Source organism: Haliotis rubra, unplaced genomic scaffold (genome assembly GCF_003918875.1).
Source record: "Haliotis rubra isolate DU_JTF1 unplaced genomic scaffold, ASM391887v1 Scf53, whole genome shotgun sequence".
NCBI classification, from domain to species: Eukaryota; Metazoa; Mollusca; class Gastropoda; order Lepetellida; family Haliotidae; genus Haliotis; species Haliotis rubra.
In genome coordinates this window covers 2690631-2717007 of record NW_025767224.1, presented here as the reverse complement: position 1 = coordinate 2717007, position 26377 = coordinate 2690631, and the positions used below count along the sequence as shown (strand labels likewise).

Here is a 26377-nt window from a genome sequence, read left to right as displayed (position 1 = left end):
AGACAGGCAGGCATTATATGTTATGACAAAGCATAAATCCCACACATATCTGTTAAATTTCAATGAAAAACTGTTCAAAAAGGAAATATATGACTGTATGGTCTGACTATGACTTTCACATTGTAACTTCTAAATTAAACTTAACACCTTTCATATATATTTAGCTTATAGAGTTTTTCTTTATACTTGTACTTTTCATCTGAACCCACACGCCAAAAAATATTTCTGTTATTTATTTCTGCTTATTTTTATTTGACCTCTTATCACATTATCTGTATTCTATCTTGTTGGGTCACATTGGCAAATCAACATGGTCGACACTAACCCTGTAAATAGTATACATAAGACAAAATTGTGTTTTCAGAACAGCAGTTTTTGAAGGAAATCTATACTTCCATCACATGAAGAGAACCAGGCACCGCTCATCTGTGTGCCATATAATTGATGCAGAAGCAATAGTTTAGGTAATCGACAGCACTGAATTAGGTATTATGGTACCAAGCAGTGCTTACCTTACTCATAGACATGACTAGATGTACAAAATATTCAAGATACATAAAATGAAACAGGATTGAAAGATTGATTTTCTTGAATAATTTTTATGTAAAAAAACTAGACTCAGACTAGGCACCATAGTTAAAACATATACGTAAAACTCGATGTTCTCTTTTCCTCCTCACCATGTAAAACTATCGATGTTCTCTTTTCCTCCTCACCATATACGTAAAAACTAGCGATGTTCTCTTTTCCTCCTCACCATATAATGTAAAACTAGCGATGGTCTCTTTTCCTCCTCACCATATACGTAAAAACTATCGATGTTCTCTTTTCCTCCTCACCATATACATAAAAACTAGCGATGTTCTCTTTTCCTCCTCACCATATACGTAAAAACTATCGATGTTCTCTTTTCCTCCTCACCATATACGTAAAAACTATCGATGTTCTCTTTTCCTCCTCACCATATACGTAAAACTATCGATGTTTCTCTTTTCCTCCTCACCATATATGTAAAAACTATCGATGTTCTCGCTTTCCTCCTCACCATATACGTAAGAACTATCGATGTTCTCTTTTCCTCCTCACCATATACGTAAGAACTATCGATGTTCTCTTTTCCTCCTCACCATATACGTAAAAACTATCGATCGATGTTCTCTTTTCCTCCTCACCATATACGTAAGAACTATCGATCGATGTTCTCTTTTCCTCCTCACCATATACGTAAGAACTATCGATGTTCTCTTTTCCTCCTCACCATATACGTAAGAACTATCGATGTTCTCTTTTCCTCCTCACCAATGTTTCTGTACTGTGCTAACACATCTACCAGCTCCAGTAAATGTTGATAAATATAAACATTTGCATACCAACTGACCCTTCTAAAAGCTGGTTCATCAGGACAATAACACATTTATTTTAGGTCAGTTGAATTTGATAAAATATACTCAGAGAAAATCTTCATCGTCCGAAGCAATATGTGGCAGCTCTTGAAGAGACTGTCTAAAAAAGTCTTCATCTTCTGTAGCGAATGGCATTGAATGACTGAAGAGACTCGTCTCCAGTCCAGCATTGTTGTAGTCTTGAGGAATGTGCAGCATGTCGGGAGACACGCCCTCCAGTAAACAGTGTCCAGTGTCCGGCTTCTCCACCTTGCGGAAAGCCATGCAGTGTATGTGGTCTAGCTTGATGTAACGCCACCTCTGAAAGCCCATGGATTCTATTGCCACTCGCCAACTTTTCATCATGGCAGCGTTTCGATGCTGCTGATGCGAGTCGGGGGTGACGATCAGGAGGAGTCCGTTCAGCATGAGCAGACTGTGCGCTTTCTGGCAGCACAGCCAACGCTGGTAGGCGGACGGTAGGTACTCTAGAAGAAGCGAAAACACTACAACATGGAATATCTGGTGAGGAAGTCGCTCAATTGGGTCCCGCAAGTTGCTGACATATGTGTCCAGTGTATCCATGGCAACCTGCAATGGGTCCGTCATCTCCAGATGAAGGAAATCACAGTGGTAGACACTCTGAAAGACAACATTTTCAAATATACTGCTAAAATATACCGTAGTTGTAATGGCATGACAGATTACAATAGTAACACTGAAGAATCAGGTGGTCCTTACAAGTTTTACTAGTACATGAATTCAAACCAAATATAGATGCAACCTAACATTGTTTTCTCTTTTCTTCAAGGGTCAGTGGGGTAGCCTAGTGTTTAAAGTGTTCGCTCGTCTCACCGAAGGCACGGGTTCTATTCCCCACATGGGCACAATGCGTGAAGCCCATTTCTGGTGTCTCCCGTCGTGATATTGCTGGAATATTGCTAAAAGCGGTGTAAACCAAACTCACTCACTCACAAACTCACAGAATCACAAAGTGGGACATTTTCAACAAGCAAGACCATGACATGTAGAGCACTTTCCCTGCACTTTGTACAGCTCCGTGGAGACTGCTGTTAATCTTCAAGGCTCATGATTTCACAAACTACTTCCTATGAATGAATTACTTTAAACCAATTCTAAACGTTTTTCTGAACAAGTTTAAAGAATACCTGTCCCAAAACACAGACTACCACATTTTTCTTGTATTGTCTGTCTTGTAACTGCAGTCACCCTAACCATGACATGGACCATACTGAGTCTGATGACTAGTGACAAACAATGGAGCCATTACACTCTGTAGCTCATCTGAATATTTTCTTAAACATATTACAATTGATTAGTCATATTAGTTAGGTGTGAAATGCCCTTCTCTGCAATATTCCAGCCATATTTTGGAGGTCTGAATAATCATCTCTGGATCAGATAACCCAGTGATCAATACAGTGAGCTCTGATCCAAGTCGTATATGAAAGATAACGTACAATCATCTAACTACATCACTGAGCTTGAACACACAATCTATTTGTATGTATCTTACCATCAGCACAAGTACTAAAACCCAGTCAACATCAGCTCTCACTACCAACTACACAACACTACATGGCCGCCATATTCAAGTATGAAATTCGAACCACTTAAGAAACTGGGTTTGTGATCCATGGTGGGAACCAGTCTGTGATGTTTCACTACCATAGTTTCAGTGGTTCCTGTACAGATGTGTTAAGTGAGTGAATTTACTTTTCATCACTTTTAGCAATATTCCAGCAATATCAGGGAAAATGGCTTCACACATTGTACCCATGTGGGGAAGCGAACCTGGGTCTTCAGCGTGGTGAGTGAACGCTTTAACCACTAGGCTACCCCACCGTCCCAGATGTTTTAAGGATGATGCCTGACACCTGCTAGACACTGGACAAATAAGAGATGATATAAGTGAGCTGAAAAATGTAGCCACTTTAAGAGAATTATTCTAAATGAAGCCCAATGGTAATGAGCTGAACAAAGAAAAAAAGAATCAAAATATACTGAGAAAGTATATGTTAATCTGCGCACCAAATATATATGCCCAATGGTAATGAGCTGAACAAAGAAAAAGAATCAAAATATACTGAGAAAGTATATGTTAATCTGTGCACCACATATATATGATTTCATATTGATACATTCACAAATAGCTGGAAACTGATAAAATATGACATTTACTGCTTCCGTGGAGGGCATGCCAATAATTGGATTGGAATTCTGCCTGCATGTTTTCACAACATAGCTGGGAACATTCATGCAAAGTTTACAAATTTCTATGCATTTATTATATCAAAAAATGTGTCCAAAATGCAAAGGATGTCAACAGACCTGACTGAAAAACTGGATTAACTCAATTGGGTGTCAGTATGGTAATGTATATATTTTTCGAAAGACAATAAATTTTTTATGGCCTACTAAAACGACTCACAGGTTTAGCTGGGCTTATATCGATGCCTATAGCAAGGAACTCCTCAAACTGCTCGAAGGGGTTGTAGCAGCTACCTACGTCCAACAGGCGGATCTTCCCCGAAAATGGCAGGCTGCTGTAAGGTTAGAAATGTTGAGAACATAACAAATATCCTTGTCCTATTCATGGTCCAAAGAAAAAAGAAAACAGTTTGTTAAAATGTTCTGTTAAAATACTTGGGATTGACATTATCAAGCAAAATGAGTGAGTGAGTGAGTTTAGTTTTACGTTGCACTCAGCAATATTCCAGCTATATGGCAGCGGTATGTAAATAATCGAGTCTGGACCAGACAATCCAGTGATCAACAGCATGAGCATCGATCTAAACCATTGGGAACAGATGACATGTATCAACCAAGTCAGCAAGCCTGACCACCCGATCCCATTAGTCGCCTCTTACGACAAGCATGGGTTACTGAAGATCAAGATTCTAACCCGGATCTTTACGGGTGCAAAATGAATGAATGAATGAATGAATGAATGAATGAATGAATGAATGAATGAATGAATGAATGCTCATTCCACACATACTGAGCATAAATAAATTAACATCTAATCAGTCCTTTTTTTATCCCTCAGAATGCTAGCCAGTGCAACAACAAGTACCATATTTTATCATGACACTGTGGTCAAACCAGTGACCTCCAGTCAGTAAATTTGTAACACCAGTCCGGGATATACAAGCCGTATCACAGTCAGACAGTATATCACTCAACAGTGGAACTGGAAGCATGAGCAGCATTCCCCATCACTGGGGTATCAGTTAGGCCTAAGCAATACAGTAAGGACTGGGAAGAAAAAATCACATGGTTTATGGACTTTGACACAGACAATAGCTAATTGTACATACCGTACATTATGTAAATTATAAAACAGAAAAATCTGAAATTGAGAAAGTAGCATTTGAACAGATAATCCATAAATGGTCAGGTTCTGTTTTTTGTTTATGGTTAACAGATATTACAAGAAATATTATTCAAACATAAACCACACTCTTATTTCATTATCCTTGCTCTTCAAAATGTTATCAGATAATGTTGCCTTCTGTGCAATATTTGTTGAGGACCTCATGTCATATTTGCAAAATAATGTGTTATATGAACAACTTTTGACAATGCATATGTGTGTGTAAAAAAAAAAATGTGCATGTGTGTGTGTGTGTTTTATAAATAAAAACCTCACAATTTCAGAATTTATTTCCAAGTTTCATCATTTAGGATTGGCTGATCAATAAAACGAATTTCATGAAAACAACAGATGGCAGAAATACTTACAATATTGGCAGTTAATTATGTAGTAAAACTTCAAGCAGGATTGATAAACCAGAATAATCAAATATTGCCAGTCAAAATAAACACACGCTTGATAACACATACATACTATGTCTAAAAACTGTTTGTTTGTTGTTTAACACCACACTCTGTATGACAGCTGCCTGTCAAAAACAGAGAATAGTCTGGACAATATAGACCATTACACAGCCTGTGAAATCTTAAGTACATAAAACCTTTTTCTCCTCTAACAGTTATTGGTTTCTTGAAGCTGATTCCATAGCTGACTAGATTTGTTTTGTTTTTCAGTCTTGACTTGATCAACACACATATCGTCATCGTACATGACTTCAGAAAATTCAGTGATATATATTATGAGCGTGCCATATTGTCAGGATACATTGACATTTCATTCCCAAGCCAGAAATGGGCTTCACACATTGTACCCATGTGGGGAATCAAACCCGGGTCTTCGGCGTGACAGGCCAACGCTTTAACCATTAGGCTACCCCACCGCCCCCCAGGAGAGAGACAGCTGCAACCTCCACAGAACAAGTACAGGTATGTGGGGAGCTGTCCTACAGCGGGGCGCCATGAGGGGAACAACCCCTACAGGCCCCAGGATAGAGAGACAGCTGCAACCTCCACAGAACAAGTACAGGTATCTGGGGAGCTGTCCTACAGCGGGCTGCCATGAGGGGACACAACCCCTACAGGCCCCAGGATAGAGAGACAGCAGCAACCTCCACAGAACAAGTACAGGTATGTGGGGAGCTGTCCTGCCAGGACTGCCATGAGGGGCACAACCCCTACAGGCCCCAGGATAGAGAGACAGCATAAACCTCCACAGAACAAATACAGGTATCTGGGGGAGCTGTCCTACAGCTGGCAATATTGAGGGGAACAACCCCTATAGGCCCCAGGATAGAGAGACAGCATCAACCCTCCACAGAACAAGTACAGGTATGTGGGGAGCTGTCCTACAGCTGGCTGCCATGAGGGGAACAACCCCTATAGGCCCCAGGATAGAGAGACAGCATCAACCTCCACAGAACAAGTACAGGTATGTGGGGAGCTGTCCTACAGCTGGCTGCCATGAGGGGCACAACCCCTATAGGCCCCAGGATAGAGAGACAGCAGCAACCTCCACAGAACAAGTACAGGTATCTGGGGAGCTGTCCTACAGCAGGCTGCCATGAGGGGCACAACCCCTACAGGCCCCAGGATAGAGAGACAGCAGCAACCTCCACAGAACAAGTACAGGTATCTGGGGAGCTGTCCTACAGCAGGCTGCCATGAGGGGCACAACCCCTACAGGCCCCAGGATAGAGAGACAGCAGCAACCTCCACAGAACAAGTACAGGTATCTGGGGAGCTGTCCTACAGCAGGCTGCCATGAGGGGCACAACCCCTACAGGCCCCAGGATAGAGAGACAGCAGCAACCTCCACAGAACAAGTACATGTGCACAGAAATATAGAGACAGGTTATTGATGACAGGAGTGGGGTTGGCTAGTGACAAGATGGGGTTGGGCATGAAAAATAATACTGCAAAATAGGGGTGGGTTAGGGTGAGTGTGTATGTGCGTGTGTGGGTGTGTGCGTGTGTATATTGTGCATTAATTAAGTACCACCCAAAATAACTATTCCTCTCCTTCTCAAACAACACTAAAAATAACAATTCTGTTATATACAAAGATGACATTTACACATCAAGTAAGCTTTAATTATGCATAATCAGGAAGAACCCAAATGTCAAAGATTCAGACCTTTTTCCAACAATTCAGATTGCTAACTGACAAAAACTGAAAAAGGCTACATTAATAAGATTCTAGAATAAATCTTTTATGATTTTGAGTTTATTGTAATGAATAAACACTTCTCCTTGCCGGATACTGATAATTACAACTAAAATATGTTTGTTTTGTTTGTAAAGCAACTTATACTGCATTTTACAATTTTCCTTTTTTCAGTTTGACTCCAACTTTTCCTAAATCTTAGTTTACAAACTTTCATCCATTCACAATAAATAACAAATTTATAGGCCACACAACAATCACTTATTACTTTCACTTTTCAAAATAAGCTAACTTGTTTTAGGAAAGAAAAACACCTGGTTCAAATATAGGCAATTATCCTAATTAAAGTACATGGTAATTTCAATGATGTTTTCGTTTTTGAAATATTAAATGCTTGCTCTATCAAATTATAAAGGTTATGTTTTTGGAAAGAGTTTAGAAGTTAATTTCAGACAAACTTAATTGGTGAAAATATAGGGTGGTGCTTAATTTATGCACAGATGTAAATATATGGTAATATGGTTTCACAGAAACTAATTATGTCATCCCAGTACAACTTAAAAATGACACCTGAAGGAGTGAGTGAGTGAGTTTAGTTTTACACCGCTTTTAGCAATATTACAGCAATATCACGGTGGGAGACACCAGAAATGGGCTTCACACATTGCACCCATGTGGGGAATCGAACCCGGGTCTTCAGTGTGACGACAAATGAAGGAAAATGTTAGACATCCAAAATGACAGCTAATAATTTGGAAATTAACCAAATGTACTTGAATACCACATAAATTGGCCACACAAAGAGTTGGTTTATCATCTGTTACTGAGGGTTGATCTGCTCAGTATTGATTGATTCTGTGTTGATTGTAACTACTGCAGTGAGGGATCACAACTCTGTAAGTGTACTGTAGAGATCATGATGTAAATACATGCTGGATGTAAGTGTACTGTAGAGATCATGATGTAAATACATGCTGGATGTAAGTGTACTGTAGAGATCATGATGTAAATACATGCTGGATGTAAGTGTACTGTAGAGATCATGATGTAAATACATGCTGGATGTAAGTGTACTGTAGAGATCATGATGTACATACATGCTGGATGTAAGTGTATACATGCTGGATGTAAGTGTACTGTAGAGATCATGATGTAAATACATGCTGGATGTAAGTGTACTGTAGAGATCATGATGTAAATACATGCTGGATGTAAGTGTACTGTAGAGATCATGATGTAAATACATGCTGGATGTAAGTGTACTGTAGAGATCATGATGTAAATACATGCTGGATGTAAGTGTACTGTAGAGATCATGATGTAAATACATGCTAGATGTAAGTGTACTGTAGAGATCATTATGTAAATACATGCTGGATGTAAGTGTACTGTAGAGATCATGATGTAAATACATGCTGGATGTAAGTGTACTGTAGAGATCATGATGTAAATACATGCTGGATGTAAGTGTACTGTAGAGATCATGATGTAAATACATGCTGGATGTAAGTGTACTGTAGAGATCATGATGTAAATACATGCTGGATGTAAGTGTACTGTAGAGATCATGATTTAAGTACATGCTGGATGTAAGTGTACCGTAGAGATCATGATGTAAATACATGCTGGATGTAAGTGTACTGTAGAGATCATGATGTAAATACATGCTGGATGTAGGGTGTACTGTAGAGATCATGATGTAACATACATGCTGGATGTAAGTAGTGTACTGTAGAGATCATGATGTAAATACATGCTGGATGTAAGTGTACTGTAGAGATCATGATGTAAATACATGCTGGATGTAAGTGTACTGTAGAGATCATGATGTAAATACATGCTGGATGTAAGTGTACTGTAGAGATCATGATGTAAATACATGCTGGATGTAAGTGTACCGTAGAGATCATGATGTAAATACATGCTGGATGTAAGTGTACTGTAGAGATCATGATGTAAATACATGCTGGATGTAAGTGTACTGTAGAGATCATGATGTAAAATACATGCTGGATGTAAAGTGTACTGTAGAGATCATGATGTAAATACATACGCTGGATGTAAGTGTACTGTAGAGATCATGATGCAAAGTACATGCTGGATGTAAGTGTACCAGAGATCATGATGTAAATACATGCTGGATGTAAGTGTACTGTAGAGATCATGATGTAAATACATTGCTGGATGTAAGTGTACTGTAGAGATATGATGTAAATACATTGCTGGATGTAAGTGTACTGTAGAGATCATGATGTAAATACATACTGGATGTAAGTGTACTGTAGAGATCATGATGTAAATACATACGCTGGATGTAAGTGTACTGTAGAGATCATGATTTAAATACATGCTGGATGTAAGTGTAAGAGATCATGATGTAAATACATGCTGGATGTAAGTGTACTGTAGAGATCATGATGTAAATACATGCTGGATGTAAGTGTACTGTAGAGATCATGATGTAAATACATGCTGGATGTAAGTGTACTGTAGAGATCATGATGTAAATACATGCTGGATGTAAGTGTACTGTAGAGATCATGATTTAAATACATGCTGGATGTAAGTGTACTGTAGAGATCATGATGTAAATACATGCTGGATGTAAGTGTACCTGTAGAGATCATGATGTAAATACATGCTGGATGTAAGTGTACTGTAGAGATCATGATGTAAATACATACTGGATGTAAAGTGTACTGTAGAGATCATGATGTAAATACATGCTGGATGTAAGTGTACTGTAGAGATCATGATGTAAATACATGCTGGATGTAAAGTGTACTGTAGAGATCATGATGTAAATACATGCTGGATGTAAGTGTACTGTAGAGATCATGATGCAAATACATGCTGGATGTAAAGTGTACTGTAGAGATCATGATTTAAATACATGCTGGATGTAAGTGTACTGTAGAGATCATGATTTAAATACATGCTGGATGTAAGTGTACTGTAGAGATCATGATTTAAATACATGCTGGATGTAAGTGTACTGTAGATCATGATAGAGATCATGATGTACTGTAGAGATCATGATGTAAATACATGGTGGATGTAAGTGTACTGTAGAGATCATGATTTAAATACATGCTGGATGAAGTGTACTGTAGAGATCATGATTTAAGTACATGCTGGATGTAAGTGTACTGTAGAGATCATGATGTTAAATACATGCTGGATGTAAGTGTACTGTAGAGATCATGATTTAAATACATGCTGGATGTAAGTGTACTGTAGAGATCATGATTTAAATACATGCTGGATGTAAGTGTACTGTAGAGATCATGATGTAAATACATGCTGGATGTAAGTGTACTGTAGAGATCATGATTTAAATACATGCTGGATGTAAGTGTACTGTAGAGATCATGATGTAAATACATGCTGGATGTAAGTGTACTGTAGAGATCATGATTTAAATACATGCTGGATGTAAAGTGTACTGTAGAGATCATGATGTAAATACATGCTGGATGGTGTACTGTGAGAGAGTCATGATGTAAATACATGCTGGATGTAAGTGTACTGTAGAGATCATGATGTAAATACATGCTGGATGTAAGTGTACTAGAGAGATCATGATGTAAAATACATGCTGGATGTAAGTGTACTGTAGAGATCATGATGTAAATACATGCTGGATGTAAGTGTACTGTAGAGATCATGATGTAAATACATGCTGGATGTAAGTGTACTGTAGAGATCATGATGTAAATACATGCTGGATGTAAGTGTACTGTAGAGATCATGATGTAAATACATGCTGGATGTAAAGTGTACTGTAGAGATCATGATGTAAATACATGCTGGATGTAAGTGTACTGTAGAGATCATGATTTAAAATACATGCTGGATGTAAGTGTACTGTAGAGATCATGATGTAAATACATGCTGGATGTAAGTGTACTGTAGAGATCATGATGTAAATACATGCTGGATGTAAGTGTACTGTAGAGATCATGATTTAAATACATGCTGGATGTAAGTGTACTGTAGAGATCATGATGTAAATACATGCTGGATGTAAGTGTACTGTAGAGATCATGATGTAAATACATGCTGGATGTAAGTGTACTGTAGAGATCATGATGTAAATACATGCTGGATGTAAGTGTACTGTAGAGATCATGATTTAAATACATGCTGGATGTAAGTGTACTGTAGAGATCATGATTTAAATACATGCTGGATGTAAGTGTACTGTAGAGATCATGATTTAAATACATGCTGGATGTAAGTGTACTGTAGAGATCATGATGTAAATACATGCTGGATGTAAGTACTGTAGAGATCATGATGTAAATACATGCTGATGTTGAGTGTACTGTAGAGATCATGATGTAAATACATGCTGGATGTAAGTGTACTGTAGAGATCATGATACATAATGGATACATACTGGATGTAAATACATGCTGTAGAAGTCATGATGTAAATACATGCTGGGATGTAAGTGTACTGTAGAGATCATGATGTAAATACATGCTGGATGTAAGTGTACTGTAGAGATCATCATGATGTAAATACATGCTGGATGTAAGTGTACTGTAGAGTAGAGATCAAATACATGCTAAATGCATGCTGTAGATCGTAAGTGTAAATACTGTAGAGATCAGTGAGATGTAAATACATACATGCTGGATGTAAGTGTACTGTAGAGATCATGATGTAAATACATGCTGGATGTAAGTGTACTGTAGAGATCATGATTTAAATACATGCTGGATGTAAGTGTACTGTAGAGATCATGATGTAAATACATGCTGGATGTAAGTGTACTGTAGAGATCATGATGTAAATACATGCTGGATGTAAGTGTACTGTAGAGATCATGATTTAAATACATGCTGGATGTAAGTGTACTGTAGAGATCATGATGTAAATACATGCTGGATGTAAGTGTACTGTAGAGATCATGATGTAAATACATGCTGGATGTAAGTGTACTGTAGAGATCATGATGTAAATACATGCTGGATGTAAGTGTACTGTAGAGATCATGATGTAAATACATGCTGGATGTAAGTGTACTGTAGAGATCATGATTTAAATACATGCTGGATGTAAGTGTACTGTAGAGATCATGATTTAGATACATGATGTAAAGTGTACATGTGAGATCATGATTGTACTGTAGATGATCATGATGTAAATGATACATGCTGGATGTAAGTGTACTGTAGAGATCATGATTTAAATACATGCTGGATGTAAAGTGTACTGTAGAGATCATGATAAATACATGCTGGATGTAAGTGTACTGTAGAGATCATGATTTAAATACATGCTGGATGTAAACTGTAGAGATCATGATTTAAATACATGCTGGATAGAGAGAGATCATGATGTAAATACATGCTGGATGTAAGTGTACTGTAGAGATCATGATGTAAATACATGCTGGATGTAAGTGTACTGTAGAGATCATGATGTAAATACATGCTGGATGTAAGTGTACTGTAGAGATCATGATGTAAATACATGCTGGATGTAAGTGTACTGTAGAGATCATGATGTAAATACATGCTGGAGTAAGTATCATGTAGGAGATCATGATGTAAATACATGCTGGATGTAAGGTGTACTGTAGAGATCATGATTTAAATACATGCTGGATGTAAGTAAGTGTACTGTAGAGATCATGATTTAAATACATGCTGGATGTAAGTGTACTGTAGAGATCATGATTTAAATACATGCTGGATGTAAAGTGTACTGTAGAGATCATGATTTAAATACATGCTGGATGTAAGTGTACTGTAGAGATCATGATGTAAATACATGCTGGATGTAAAGTGTACTGTAGAGATCATGATGTAAATACATGCTGGATGTAAGTGTACTGTAGAGATCATGATGTAAATATACATGCTGGATGTAAGTGTACTGTAGAGATCATGATTTAAATACATGCTGGATGTAAGTGTACTGTAGAGATCATGATGTAAATACATGCTGGATGTAAGTGTACTGTAGAGATCATGATGTAAATACATGCTGGATGTAAGTGTACTGTAGAGATCATGATTTAAATACATGCTGGATGTAAGTGTACTGTAGAGATCATGATGTAAATACATGCTGGATGTAAGTATATACATGCTGGATGTAAGTGTACTGTAGAGATCATGATTTAAATACATGCTGGATGTAAGTGTACTGTAGAGATCATGATGTAAATACATGCTGGATGTAAGTGTACTGTAGAGATCATGATTAATAAATACATGCTGGATGTTAGTGTACTGTAGAGATCATGATGTAAAATACATGCTGGATGTAAGTGTACTGTAGAGAATCATGATGTAAATACATGCTGGATGTAAGTGTACTGTAGAGATCATGATGATGATAAATACATGCTGGATGTAAGTGTACTGTAGAGATCATGATGTAAATACATGCTGGATGTAAGTGTACTGTAGAGATCATGATTTAAATACATGCTGGATGTAAGTGTACTGTAGAGATCATGATGTAAATACATGCTGGATGTAAAGTGTACTGTAGAGATCATGATGTTAAATACATGCTGGATGTGTGTAAGTGTACTGTAGAGATCATGATTTAAAATACATGCTGGATGTAAGTGTACTGCTGAGAGATCATGATGTAAATACATGCTGGATGTAAGTGTACTGTAGAGATCATGATGTAAATACATGCTGGATGTAAGTGTACAGTAGAGATCATGATTTAAATACATGCTGGATGTAAGTGTGTACTGTAGAGATCATGATTTAAATACATGCTGGATGTAAGTGTACTGTAGAGATCATGATGTTACATGCTGGATGTAAGGTGTGCTTAGAGATCATGATGTAAATACATGCTGGACGTATGTGCTGTGAGAATGGATTTGAAATACATGCTGGAAGAGATCATGATGTAAATACATGCTGGATGTAAAGTGTACTGTAGAGATCATGATGTAAATACATGCTGGATGTGAAAATCTGGACATACTGTGATTTAAATACATGCTGGATGTAAGTGTACTGTAGAGATCATGATTTAAATACATGCTGGATGTAAGAGGTGTACTGTAGAGATCATGATGTAAAATACATGCTGGATGTAAGTGTACTGTAGAGATCATGATGTAAATACATGCTGGATGTAAGTGTACTGTAAGAGATCATGATGTAAATACATGCTGGATGTAAAGTGTACTGTAGAGATCATGATGTAAATACATGCTGGATGTAAGTGTACTGTAGAGATCATGATGTAAATACATGCTGGATGTAAGTGTACTGTAGAGATCATGATGTAAATACATGCTGGATGTAAGTGTACTGTAGAGATCATGATGTAAATACATGCTGGATGTAAGTGTACTTGTAGAGATCATGATGTAAATACATGCTGGATGTAAGTGTACTGTAGAGATCATGATGTAAATACATGCTGGATGTAAGTGTACTGTAGAGATCATGATGTAAATACATGCTGGATGTAAGTGTACTGTAGAGATCATGATGTAAATACATGCTGGATGTAAGTGTACTGTAGAGATCATGATGTAAATACATGCTGGATGTAAGTGTACTGTAGAGATCATGATGTAAATACATGCTGGATGTAAGTGTACTGTAGAGATCATGATGTAAATACATGCTGGACGTGAGTGTACTGTAGAGATCATGATGTAAATACATGCTGGATTTACTGTAGATGATTACTGAAACTGATTCAGTCTAACAGTTTGTTATCATGATAAGATTACAATTCCCTATAGGTCTGTTTGAGGGTGAAAATAGTTCACTGCAGCTAATAGACAGAATTGTTACTTACGTAAATAAAAAATTTCAGAATGACACTACGGGATATCTCAGTGAGAGTGAGTGAGTGAGTGAGTGAGGAACTCTAGGGGTGTAGGGGTAAGTTGGTGGTTAAACCATTCATTCATCACACTGAAGACATGAGTTCAATTTCCCACATGGTAACAATGTATGAAATTCACTCACTCACTCCATGTGACATCAAAGGCTTATCCCAGCATAAGTACAGAGGGACATTACTAAGAGGTATTCTGGGCCCTGCAAGTCCACAGGGACATTACTAAGAGGTATTCTGGGCCCAGTCTGCAAGTCCACAGGGACATTACTAAGAGGTATTCTGGGCCCGATCTGCAAGTCCACAGGGACATTACTAACATTACTAGGAGGTATTCTGGGCCCCATCTGCAAGTCCACAGGGACATTACTAAGGGGCCCGGGATCTATTCTGGGACATTACTAAGGGTAGTATTCGATCTGCAAGTCCACAGGGACATTACTAATGGGGTATTCTGGGCCCGAGTCTGCAAGTCCACAGGGACATTACTAAGAGGTATTCTGGGCCGAGTCTGCAAGTCTGCAAGTCCACAGGGACATTACTAAGAGGTATTCTGGGCCCGATCTGCAAGTCCACAGGGACATTACTAATGGGGTATTCTGGGCCCAGTCTGCAAGTCCACAGGGACATTACTAAGAGGTATTCTGGGCCCGATCTGCAAGTCCACAGGGACATTACTAAGAGGTATTCTGGGCCCGATCTGCAAGTCCACAGGGACATTACTAAGGGGTATTCTGGGCCCGATCTGCAAGTCCACAGGGACATTACTAAGAGGTATTCTGGGCCGATCTGCAAATCCACAGGCACATTACTAGACATTACTAAGAGGTATTCTGGGCCCGATCTGCAAGTCCACAGGGACATTACTAAGGGGTATTCTGGGCCCAGTCTGCAAGTCCACAGGGACATTACTAATGGGTATTCAGGGCAGAGTCTGCAAGTCCACAGGGACATTACTAAGGGGTATTCTGGGACCAGTCCACCTGCAAGTCCACAGGGACATTACTAATGGGTATTCTGGGACGATCTGCAAGTCCACAGGACATTACTAAGAGGTATTCTGGGAGTCTGCAAGTCCACTGATCTGCAAGTCCACAGGGACATTACTAAGAGGGTATTCTGGGCCCGATCTGCAAGTCCACAGGGACATTACTAAGAGGTATTCTGGGCCGATCTGCAAGTCCACAGGGACATTACTAAGAGGTATTCTGGGCCCGATCTGCAAGTCCACAGGGACATTACTAAGAGGTATTCTGGGCCCGATCTGCAAGTCCACAGGGACATTACTAAGGGGTATTCTGGGCCCGATCTGCAAGTCCACAGGGACATTACTAATGGGTATTCTGGGGGACATCTAAAGAGGATTCTGCAAAGTCCACAGGGACATTACTAAGAGGTATTCTGGGCCCAGTCTGCAAGTCCACAGGGACATTACTAAGAGGTATTCTGGGCCCGATCTGCAAGTCCACAGGGACATTACTAATGGGTATTCTGGGCCCAGTCTGCAAGTCCACAGGGGCATTACTAAGAGGTATTCTGGGCCCGATCTGCAAGTCCACAGGGACATTACTAAGAGGTATTCTGGGCCCGATCTGCAAGTCCACAGGGACATTACTAATGGGTATTCAGGGCAGAGTCTGCAAGTCCACAGGGACATTACTAAGGGGTATTCCGGGCCCGGTCTGCAAATCCACAGGCACATTACTAGGGGGTATTCTGGGCCCAGTCTGCAAGTCCACAAGGACATTACTAATGGGTATTCAGGGCAGAGTCTGCAAGTCCACAGGGACATTACTAACGGGTATTCTGGGCAGAGTCAGCAAGTCCACAGGGACATTACTAATGGGTATTCTGGGACCAGTCTGCAAGTCCACAGGGACATTTCTAAGAGGTATTCAGGGCAGAGTCTGTAAGTCCACAGGGACATTACTAAGGGGTATTCAGGGCAGAGTCAGCAAGTCCACAGGGACATTAGCAAGGGGTATTCTGGGCCCTGATAGCTTCTTTGGTGTGCAAACATGCTACATCTCGATGTTTCATTTCTCGGAGAAGAATGATGAAATGTCAGTTTATGTTTTAAACCTATTTTCATTTTATTTCACAGTGAAATATTGACAAATTTCATTTGCTTCACAAACCTAGCTGGTTGTTGCTCAAAGCTTCTTGCTTGCATACAATTAGTGATGGACAAAGAATGAAAGATTGTGTGTTTGCTAATCCAAGTATTTTGCTTTGAAACACTTATGTCTTGCCCGTATGGACAAATGTACATACAGGATGGGTAAATAGGATATAGTGGGTGTTGACGGCAGAGTTGTGTATAGTGTGACAGCCTGCTTAATGATACGCCAACAACTCCATTCTGTTTGCCAGGTAAACAATGGAATACTCAAACATAACATCCGGTAATTAGTAAACAGAATAAACAGGCTACTGCCTAACTAAACTAGTCTTGCATTTGTGGAGCATCAGCTCATAATACTCTCAAACTAGTTAACGACAGAAAACACAAGTATTGGGTACTGGGGGACTATTCTTACCTGGATTCTCCACAGGGAGACAAGCATGGGGTACTGGGGTACTATTCTTACCTGGATTCTCCACAGGGAGACAAGCATGGGGTACTGGGGGACTATTCTTACCTGGATTCTCCACAGGGAGACAAGCATGGGGTACTGGGGGACTATTCTTACCTGGATTCTCCACAGGGAGACAAGCATGGGGTACTGGGGTACTATTCTTACCTGGATTCTCCACAGGGAGACAAGCATGAGGTGTTGGGGACCTATTCTGCTCTGGATTCTCCACAGGGAGACAAGCATGGGGTACTTGGGGCCTATAATGTCACAGAATCTCCACAGGGAGACAAGCATGGTGTACTGGGGACCTATAATGTCACAGAATCTAGAAAGGGAGACAAGCATGGGGTACTGGGGACCTATAATGTCACAGAATCTCCACAGGGAGACAAGCATGGTGTACTTGGGGCCTATAATGTCACAGAATCTCCGCAGGGTGACAAGCATGGTGTACTGGGGACCTATAATGTCACAGAATCTCCACAGGGAGACAAGCATGGTGTACTGGGGGACCTATAATGTCACAGAATCTAGAAAGGGAGACAAGCATGAGGTACTGGGGACCTATAATGTCACAGAATCTCCACAGGGAGACAAGCATGGTGTACTGGGGACCTATAATGTCACAGAATCTAGAAAGGGAGACAAGCATGGTGTACTGGGGACCTATAATGTCACAGAATCTCCACAGGGAGACAAGCATGGTGTACTGGGGACCTATAATGTCACAGAATCTAGAAAGGGAGACAAGCATGAGGTACTGGGGACCTATAATGTCACAGAATCTCCACAGGGAGACAAGCATGGTGTACTGGGGACCTATAATGTCACAGAATCTAGAAAGGGAGACAAGCATGAGGTACTGGGGACCTATAATGTCACAGAATCTCCACAGGGAGACAAGCATGGTGTACTGGGGACCTATAATGTCACAGAATCTAGAAAGGGAGACAAGCATGAGGTACTGGGGACCTATTCTTACCTGGATTCTCCTCAGGGGAGACAACCATGGTGTACTGAGGACCTATTATGTCATAGAATCTCCACAGGAGGACAAACATGGGGTACTGGGACCTATTATGTCATAGAATCTCCACAGGGAGACAAGCATGGGGTACTGGAGGCCTACTCTGATCTGGAATCTCTACAGGACAAAAGGATGGGATACTGGGGGACTATTCACAGAATCTCCATTGTGGACAAAACATGGTATAACAGATACCTTTTCCTCAGCCCTGTTTCAGGCACATGAAGACATTCTCCTGATGTCTTCCCGCCTCACTCAAATCAATCTAAAAAGGTTGTCAGTGATGTCCACACTACACTGACAAGTCCATTTGTGACAGCGTTGTCCTCAGTGAGCCTAGGTTAATGGACCACTGGGGCAGATAGTATTCATGATAAGCCCAGACGGTGACAGGAAAAGACTGTAAAACAGATGTTCTTTCATAATAATAAAAAAACATGGAATGTGGATTGGAGATAACCTTGAGAGTTAAAGTTACAAGGAGACAGGACAGTACTGGTGACCAGGACTGGTGAAAAGGCTTGGTGACAAGAGGTGGTGACAAGGTAGGCGACAAAGAGTAGTGACACTGGGTGGTGACAATGTGTGGTGACATGGGGTGGTGACAAGGAGTGGTGACAAAGATTGGTGACAAGGGGTGGTGACAAGAGGTGGACAAGGGGTGGTGACAAGAAGTGGTGACAAGAGGTGGTGACAAGAGGTGGTGACAAGAAGTGGTGACAAGAAGTGGTGACAAGGGGTGGTGACAAGAAGTGGTGACATGGGGTGGTGACAAGAAGTGGTGACAAGGGGACAAGAGGTGGTGACAACGGGTGGTGACAAGAATAGGTGACATGGGGTGGTGACAAGAAGTGGTGACAAGGGGTGGTGACAAGAAGTGGTGACAAGGGGTGGTGACAAGAAGTGGTGACAAGGGGTGGTGACAAGAAGTGGTGACAAGGGGTGGTGACAAGAGGTGGTGATAAGGGGTGGTGACAATGGGTGGTGACAAGGGGTGGCGACAAGGGGTGGTGACAAAAGGTGGTGACAAGAGGTGGTGATAAGGGTGTGGACAAGAGGTGGTGATAAGGGTGTGGACAAGGGTGATGACAAGGGTGTGGACAAGGGTGTGGACAAGGGGTGATGACAAGGGTGGTGACAAGGGGTGGTGACAAGAGGTGGTGTCAAGGGGTGGTGACAAGGGTGATGACAAGGGTGATGACAAGGGTGTGGACAAGGGTGTGGACAAGGGGTGATGACAAGGGGTGATGACAAGGGTGATGACAAGGGATGATGACAAGGGTAGTGACAAGTGTGTGGACAAGAGGTGGTGACAAGGGTGTGGACAAGGGGTGGTGACAAGGGGTGATGACAAGGGTGGTGACAAGGGGTGATGACAAGGGTGTGGACAAGGGTGTGGACAAGGGGTGATGACAAGGGTGATGACAAGGGGTGGTGACAAGGGGTCATGACAAGGGTGTGGACAAGGGGTGGTGACAAGGGTAGTGACAAGTGTGTGGACAAGAGGTGGTGACAAGGGTGTGGACAAGGGGTGGTGACAAGGGGTGATGACAAGGGTGGTGACAAGGGGTGATGACAATTTGCTTGCCACAGACATGCCCTTGTTTAAGTTCCGATACAGAAGATTACTGATACAGGATAGAGGTTGTGTTAACACTACAGAATTACTCAGGCTGACCCAAATACGACTGAGATGGTCCTTAAAGAAATAGTACAGGAGGTGTTGAATAAAAGGCAATCCTGGAAGCCATGTCCTGGTCTTGACAAGCATTTGTTAACAATAGGAAATGAAGGATGACATTTAGGACAATGAGAAGTTGTTGTCAAGTGGGAATAATTACACTGGACATATGACACATGAAAACTGATGTTTCACAGCATTACAGTGTTGCTTATTTGCCTATTTGAGCCCAGGTGATGATGTTTGTTCACTATTAGTTATTTTCCCTGGGTCCACAAGCCACACACCCGGAGTGTAAATCATTAGCGCTGACTAAACAACAGACCCCCAGAATGATGCGGAGAATATAGTGTTGTCCTTATTTGCTGTGGGCATCAGCCTCAGATTAAAGAAACACTAGCCTGTCAGTGTAAATGGATAATTGATGTTTGTTGATGATGTGCTAATTGTCCAGTCTTTGCCAACCTGGTCTCATGTATGACTGTCCATAGCGGGACTACTTTCACACCTGGTTGCACGTCCAGTTGTGATTGAAATTGATGTTTATCATAACAATCCTTAACTTAATATAAATATATTATCCCATTGGTCAATGGATCCAAACCTATCATTACTTACACAACAGCTAGAGCATGTCTAGTTATGATGTGTATTATCTGTTTTTAAATCTACCTGACGAATGCCATCATATGACATCATTCAGTGAGACTTGTGAAGACAGGAGGGCAATGATTGAGTAGTGACTGATGTCTTTGCTGCAGCACTATTACAGCCAAATCTAAACTTTTATCAGTGTCTCACACTTCATTTCTAAGCACATTTGGAAAAATACTATTTTAGTCCCTCTTGGTAAAGGAATGTCTGTTGATCTGACAAAGTATAAGACCCCTGGACACATTCTAACCTGGAGGTTGAAAAAATATTATTACCATAGGTATGAACTATTTCGGGTTCAGCTAGGTCCACTTTGTTTCAGAACATCTCTGTATATGTTGAAAACATTTTAAGGTGGTGCATTACAAAAAAACATGGTGTAATTAGGTGATGTTCTATCACAGCATTTGTTCCTTGTATCTCATAATCTGAGAACTGACAACATTGAGCATCAGGCGAATTGATCAATGATGTGTCATGGTACCAACATGTTTGTGGTACCTTCTCCCATGAAGCTCACTGGGTTATTGTGACATATTTGCCACTCTGATCCACCTTCAAGCACATTTTGTACCGTGAGCCTACTATTCCTTGGAAACCCTATAAGCACATTTTGTACTGTAAATCTACTATTCCCTGGAAACCCCATCAAGCACATGCTGTGCTGTGAACCCACTATTCCTTGGAAACCCTATAAGCACAATTTGTACCGTAAACCTACTATTCCTTGGAAACCCCATCAAGCACATTTTGTACTGTGAACCTACTATTCCTTGGAAACCCAGTCAAGCACATTTTGTACTGTGAACCTACTATTCCCTGGAAACCCCATCAAGCACATTTTGTACTGTGAACTTACTATTCCTTGGAAAAATCATCAAGCACATTTTGTACTGTGAACCTACTATTCCTTGGAAACCCCATCAAGCACATTTTGTACTGTGAACTTACTATTCCTTGGAAAAATCATCAAGCACATTTTGTACCGTAAACCTACTATTCCCTGGAAACCCCATCAAGCACATTTTGTACTGTGAACCTACTATTCCTTGGAAACCCTCTAAGCACATTTTGTACTGTGAACCTACTATTCCCTGGAAACCCCACCAAGCACATTTTGTACTGTGAACCTACTATTCCTTGGAAACCCCATCAAGCACATTTTGTACTGTGAACTTACTATTCCTTGGAAAAATCATCAAGCACATTTTGTACCGTAAACCTACTATTCCCTGGAAACCCCATCAAGCACATTTTGTACTGTGAACCTACTATTCCATGGAAAAATCATCAAGCACATATTGTACTGTGAACCTACTATTCCTTGGAAAAATCATGAAGCACATTTTGTACCGTAAACCTACTATTCCCTGGAAACCCCATCAAGCACATTTTGTACTGTGAACCTACTATTCCCTGGAAAAATCATCAAGCACATTTTGTACTGTGAACCTACTATTCCATAGAAAAATCATCAAGCACATTTTGTACTGTGAACCTACTATTCCTTGGAAACCCCATCAATCACATTTTGTACTGTGAACCTACTATTCCTTGGAAACCCCATCAAGCACATTTTGTACGGTGAACCTACTATTCCTTGGAAACCCCATCAAGCACATTTTGTACTGTGAACCTACTATTCCTTGGAAACCCCATCAAGCACATTTTGTACTGTGAACCTACTATTCCTTGGAAACCCCATCAAGCACATTTTGTACTGTGAACCTACTATTCCTTGGAAACCCCATCAAGCACATTTTGTACGGTGAACCTACTATTCCTTGGAAACCCAATCAAGCACATTTTGTACTGTGAACCTACTATTCCCTGGAAAAATCATCAAGCACATTTCGTACTGTGAACCTACTATTCCTTGGAAACCCCATCAAGCACATTTTGTACGGTGAACCTACTATTCCTTGGAAACCCCATTAAGCACATTTTGTACTGTGAACCTACTATTCCCTGGAGAAAAATCATCAAGCACATTTTGTACTGTGAACCTACTATTCCATGGAAAAATCATCAAGCACATTTTGTACTGTGAACCTGCTATTCCCTGGAAATGCCATCAACCACATTTTGTACTGTGAACCTACTATTCCTTGGAAACCCCATCAAGCACATTTTGTACTGTGAACCTAATATTCCTTGGAAACCCCATCAAGCATGGGGTACTGGGGACATACTCTGTCACAGGTAGACCACCATCTGGTACTGGAGGCCTAGCCTAACTTGGAATCTCCACAGGTAGACCACCATCTGGTACTGGAGGCCTAGCCTAACCTGGAATCTCCACAGGTAGATCACCATCTGGTACTGGGGACCTCGTCTAACCTAGTGTCGCCACAGGTACACCACCATCTGGTACTGGGGGCCTCGTCTAACCTGGAATCTCCATAGAGATACATCGGCCATATTTCAGCCATATTGTGAGACATCATGTCTAAACTTTAGTGAGACCTACAAACTCAAAATGGGTTTATGGTCCTTCTACAACTGAAGCGAACATTGATTATATGACATAAGGAAGCTGAGTGTAAAACAATAATTACATCTTATTGTAGCTGAAATTCCATGGGTCATCTTGTGTCTTTGTCCTTGGCTGTGTTTGATCCTGCTCTTCCTCCTTCACACCCAGCTGTACCTGTGTTCCGTCATCAACCTTCTCTTCCTTGCACCGATATTTGTACTTCCTGACATCCTTCTCCAGTGCTTGCTTGAGCCCTCCATGGTGGAAGAACTCGAGGGCAGTGTCCCTGCACCAGTCTATCCGTGACTCTGGCTTCTTGGACCAATGGTCCAGCGCCAGATGGTGCATGGCGTCGGCATACTGGGCCAGGACCTCTTTGTTCTGGCAATGGTCATCCCAGATCTTAGCATAGTCACCATTATCTGTAGAAAACATGAAGACATGATAAATTGTAAATTGTTCCTGTATAAAATAAATAAAAAATTAAATGATCACTATTTACAAATATTTTTATTACCGCCAACCATAACAACTATGTAATAAAATAAATAATCTTGTATAGAGAATATTACAAATGAACTCAAATTTGCAATCAAAATTCAATACTTTGCAGAAGAACCAGTTCAACAATGCACAGTTGACACAAAGGGGCCGGGGGGTCCCATCTGTGAACCCTGTCTCGTCAAACCACAGCCAGCCTTGCTGCATTGTGTAGAGTTCAAAACTAAGAGACGACCATGGTGTACTTGTGACCAACAGTACTTGTGTTTGAGACCCTACAAGCTTCAACTTATAACATGGGGGGCAATCACCCCTTGAATTTAACGCTCAATTTCAAAAACTGAATATGATGCAAAATAGTGCATCCTGCAGGCATTTCATGACAGTGGGTGCAGCTACTATGTGCTCACACACAACAGTATGGATGTCCAAATCATACAAACTAATTCTCCATTTCTCTGATGATTTCTATTCATTCACGAACTTATCCTAGATATGTATATATTATAAACACCGAGCCCATGTCATTATCCTAGATATGTTATTATATATTATAAACAACGAGCCCATGTCATTATCCTAGATATGTTATTATATACATGTATTATAAACACCGAGCCCATGTCATTATCCAAGAAATGTTATTATATATTATAAACGAGCCCATGTCATTATCCTAGATATGTTATTATATTATAAACACCGAGCCCATGTCATTATCCTAGATATGTTATTATATTATAAACACCGAGCCCATGTCATTATCCTAGATATGTTATTATATATTATAAACACCGAGCCCATGTCATTATCCTAGATGTGTTATTATATATTATAAACACCGAGCCCATGTCATATTTCCTGCACTCAAAAACTATGTTTCAATGCAAACAAGGAAATTCCAAGGAATGAAAAATACCCAAATTTAATTTAATCTTAATTTGCTGCCATAGTACATCATTGGATCCCATTTTCATGCCTTGGAACCTAAAAGCTGCATGAAATCCCCATGACCAAACAACAGTAGACTTGACAAAAAAGTCCCTTACAATCACGCAAAAGAAAATGAACAATTTGCTTCTCATGGATGATTAATAAGACTGTTACTACCACATATGGTACACAGCTACAACACCACCAGAGAGTGAGTGATAGTGGTGATCCAATTACAGGGCTCCAGATAATTTTTCAACATCAGGAGTACGTACGTACTCCTTATTTTTTAAATCTAGGAGTACTGGAAAAACTTTTAGAGTACTGAATTGAATTTAATGGAGTATGTGATCTTGTGTTTCGTTTCATATATGCACCACAACATTGCTACTCTTGTGTAAACAGGTAAATAACAATAAAACAATACTTTTTTCAGATAAATACGTCCGTGTAAATGATTCTAAGACCATACACCACTGCTGTGGTGCGTATCTGCTACTGTTTCTAAATTATTTCCTACCGTATCGTGCATATTTTTTATCCATACATACGCCGATACGGCCCTAATCTGGAGCCCTGCAATTAATTGAAATAATCGAAGATTGGTCACAGGGACTAAACGACCAACCAATTGATCATGTTTTCTCATAATCGAACACAAACTATTCTGGAACACTTGTTTTCATTAAGAATATTTTTCATAAGGTCGGTTTTGTCCGTTACATTTCATAAGCACTACAAGCTCATTCCAAATCATGATTGACTTTATCTTAAAGACTCCAAGAAATTTATGTTCCTAACATACTAGTCATACTTTAAAGATGTGAAAGTTTGCCAAAAAAACCCCAAAGAACTACGTTTTTTTCCTTATTTTTGGGTGCATTAACAAATTTCATACGTGACGTTAACCAATTATTTTTGATGATTGGTCGGTTGAAATGAAACAATCATCAATTATGAGATTTTAACCAATTCTCAACACTAGTGAGTGAGCGAGTGACTTTAGTTTTATGCTGCTTTTATCAATACTCCAGCAATATCATGGCAGGGGATACCAGAAATGAGCTTCAACATTATACCCATGTGGGGAATCAAACCTAGGTCTTCGGCGTGACGAGTGGACACTTTAACCACTAGGCTACCCCACCACCCATAGAGCAGGGTAAACTGCCTCTGATTACAGAATCAGGATAAAGTATCTAATATGGTACTGATTTCCAACACTCCTATTGTCCTGAATAAATGCAGTGGAATGTAACATTACAAATAAAATATTCAGAATTTCAATACAATGTCCTGACTTCATAAATATTAACTAATGTGAGCTCTAAACTTTCCAGCAACAATCATATCAAACTGATCTGGAATTTACAGGAAACAGGAATCCTGAGTATTTTATGAGATTTTCCCTGGCTCATGTTTTCATTGCAACATAACATAAAGACCCAGTGTTAGTCACTACACTGAAATCTAAGATACTGCATTTAAAACAAAAATTTAGCTATTGGTTTCACCATGAAGTCAGGCTTGTTTATCTGTTGAAACAAGCCCATTGAAATAATAAGAAGTAAATGAAATTTTAAACATTTAAGCATAAATTTATCTTTGATTCAGCATCTTGTAGACTGATGTTCATGTATAAAACAGATCATGCTCTCTAAACTTCGTACATTATAAATATGCAGTGGATGAAGATGATACCTGCATGTATGGCATACATACATCAACAAGTATTTATAATA

The 26377-nt window shown here is 40.0% G+C and overlaps 1 protein-coding gene across 1 annotated transcript in view; it reads right to left on the bottom strand.

Annotated features, from left to right (window-relative positions):
- Positions 1 to 785: 785 nt before the first annotated feature.
- The window catches only part of LOC124252933 (S-adenosylmethionine sensor upstream of mTORC1-like), a 39345-nt gene continuing 13753 nt past the window's right edge, over positions 786 to 26377 (bottom strand). Inside the window, exons 2-4 of the mRNA XM_046686613.1 lie at positions 23284 to 23623; positions 3835 to 3949; positions 786 to 2024 (exon numbers count right to left, since the gene is read on the bottom strand). Of these exons, the coding sequence (XP_046542569.1) occupies positions 1449 to 2024; positions 3835 to 3949; positions 23284 to 23623 (1031 nt within the window). The 3' untranslated portion in view covers positions 786 to 1448. The remainder of the gene's footprint in view (positions 2025 to 3834; positions 3950 to 23283; positions 23624 to 26377) is intronic.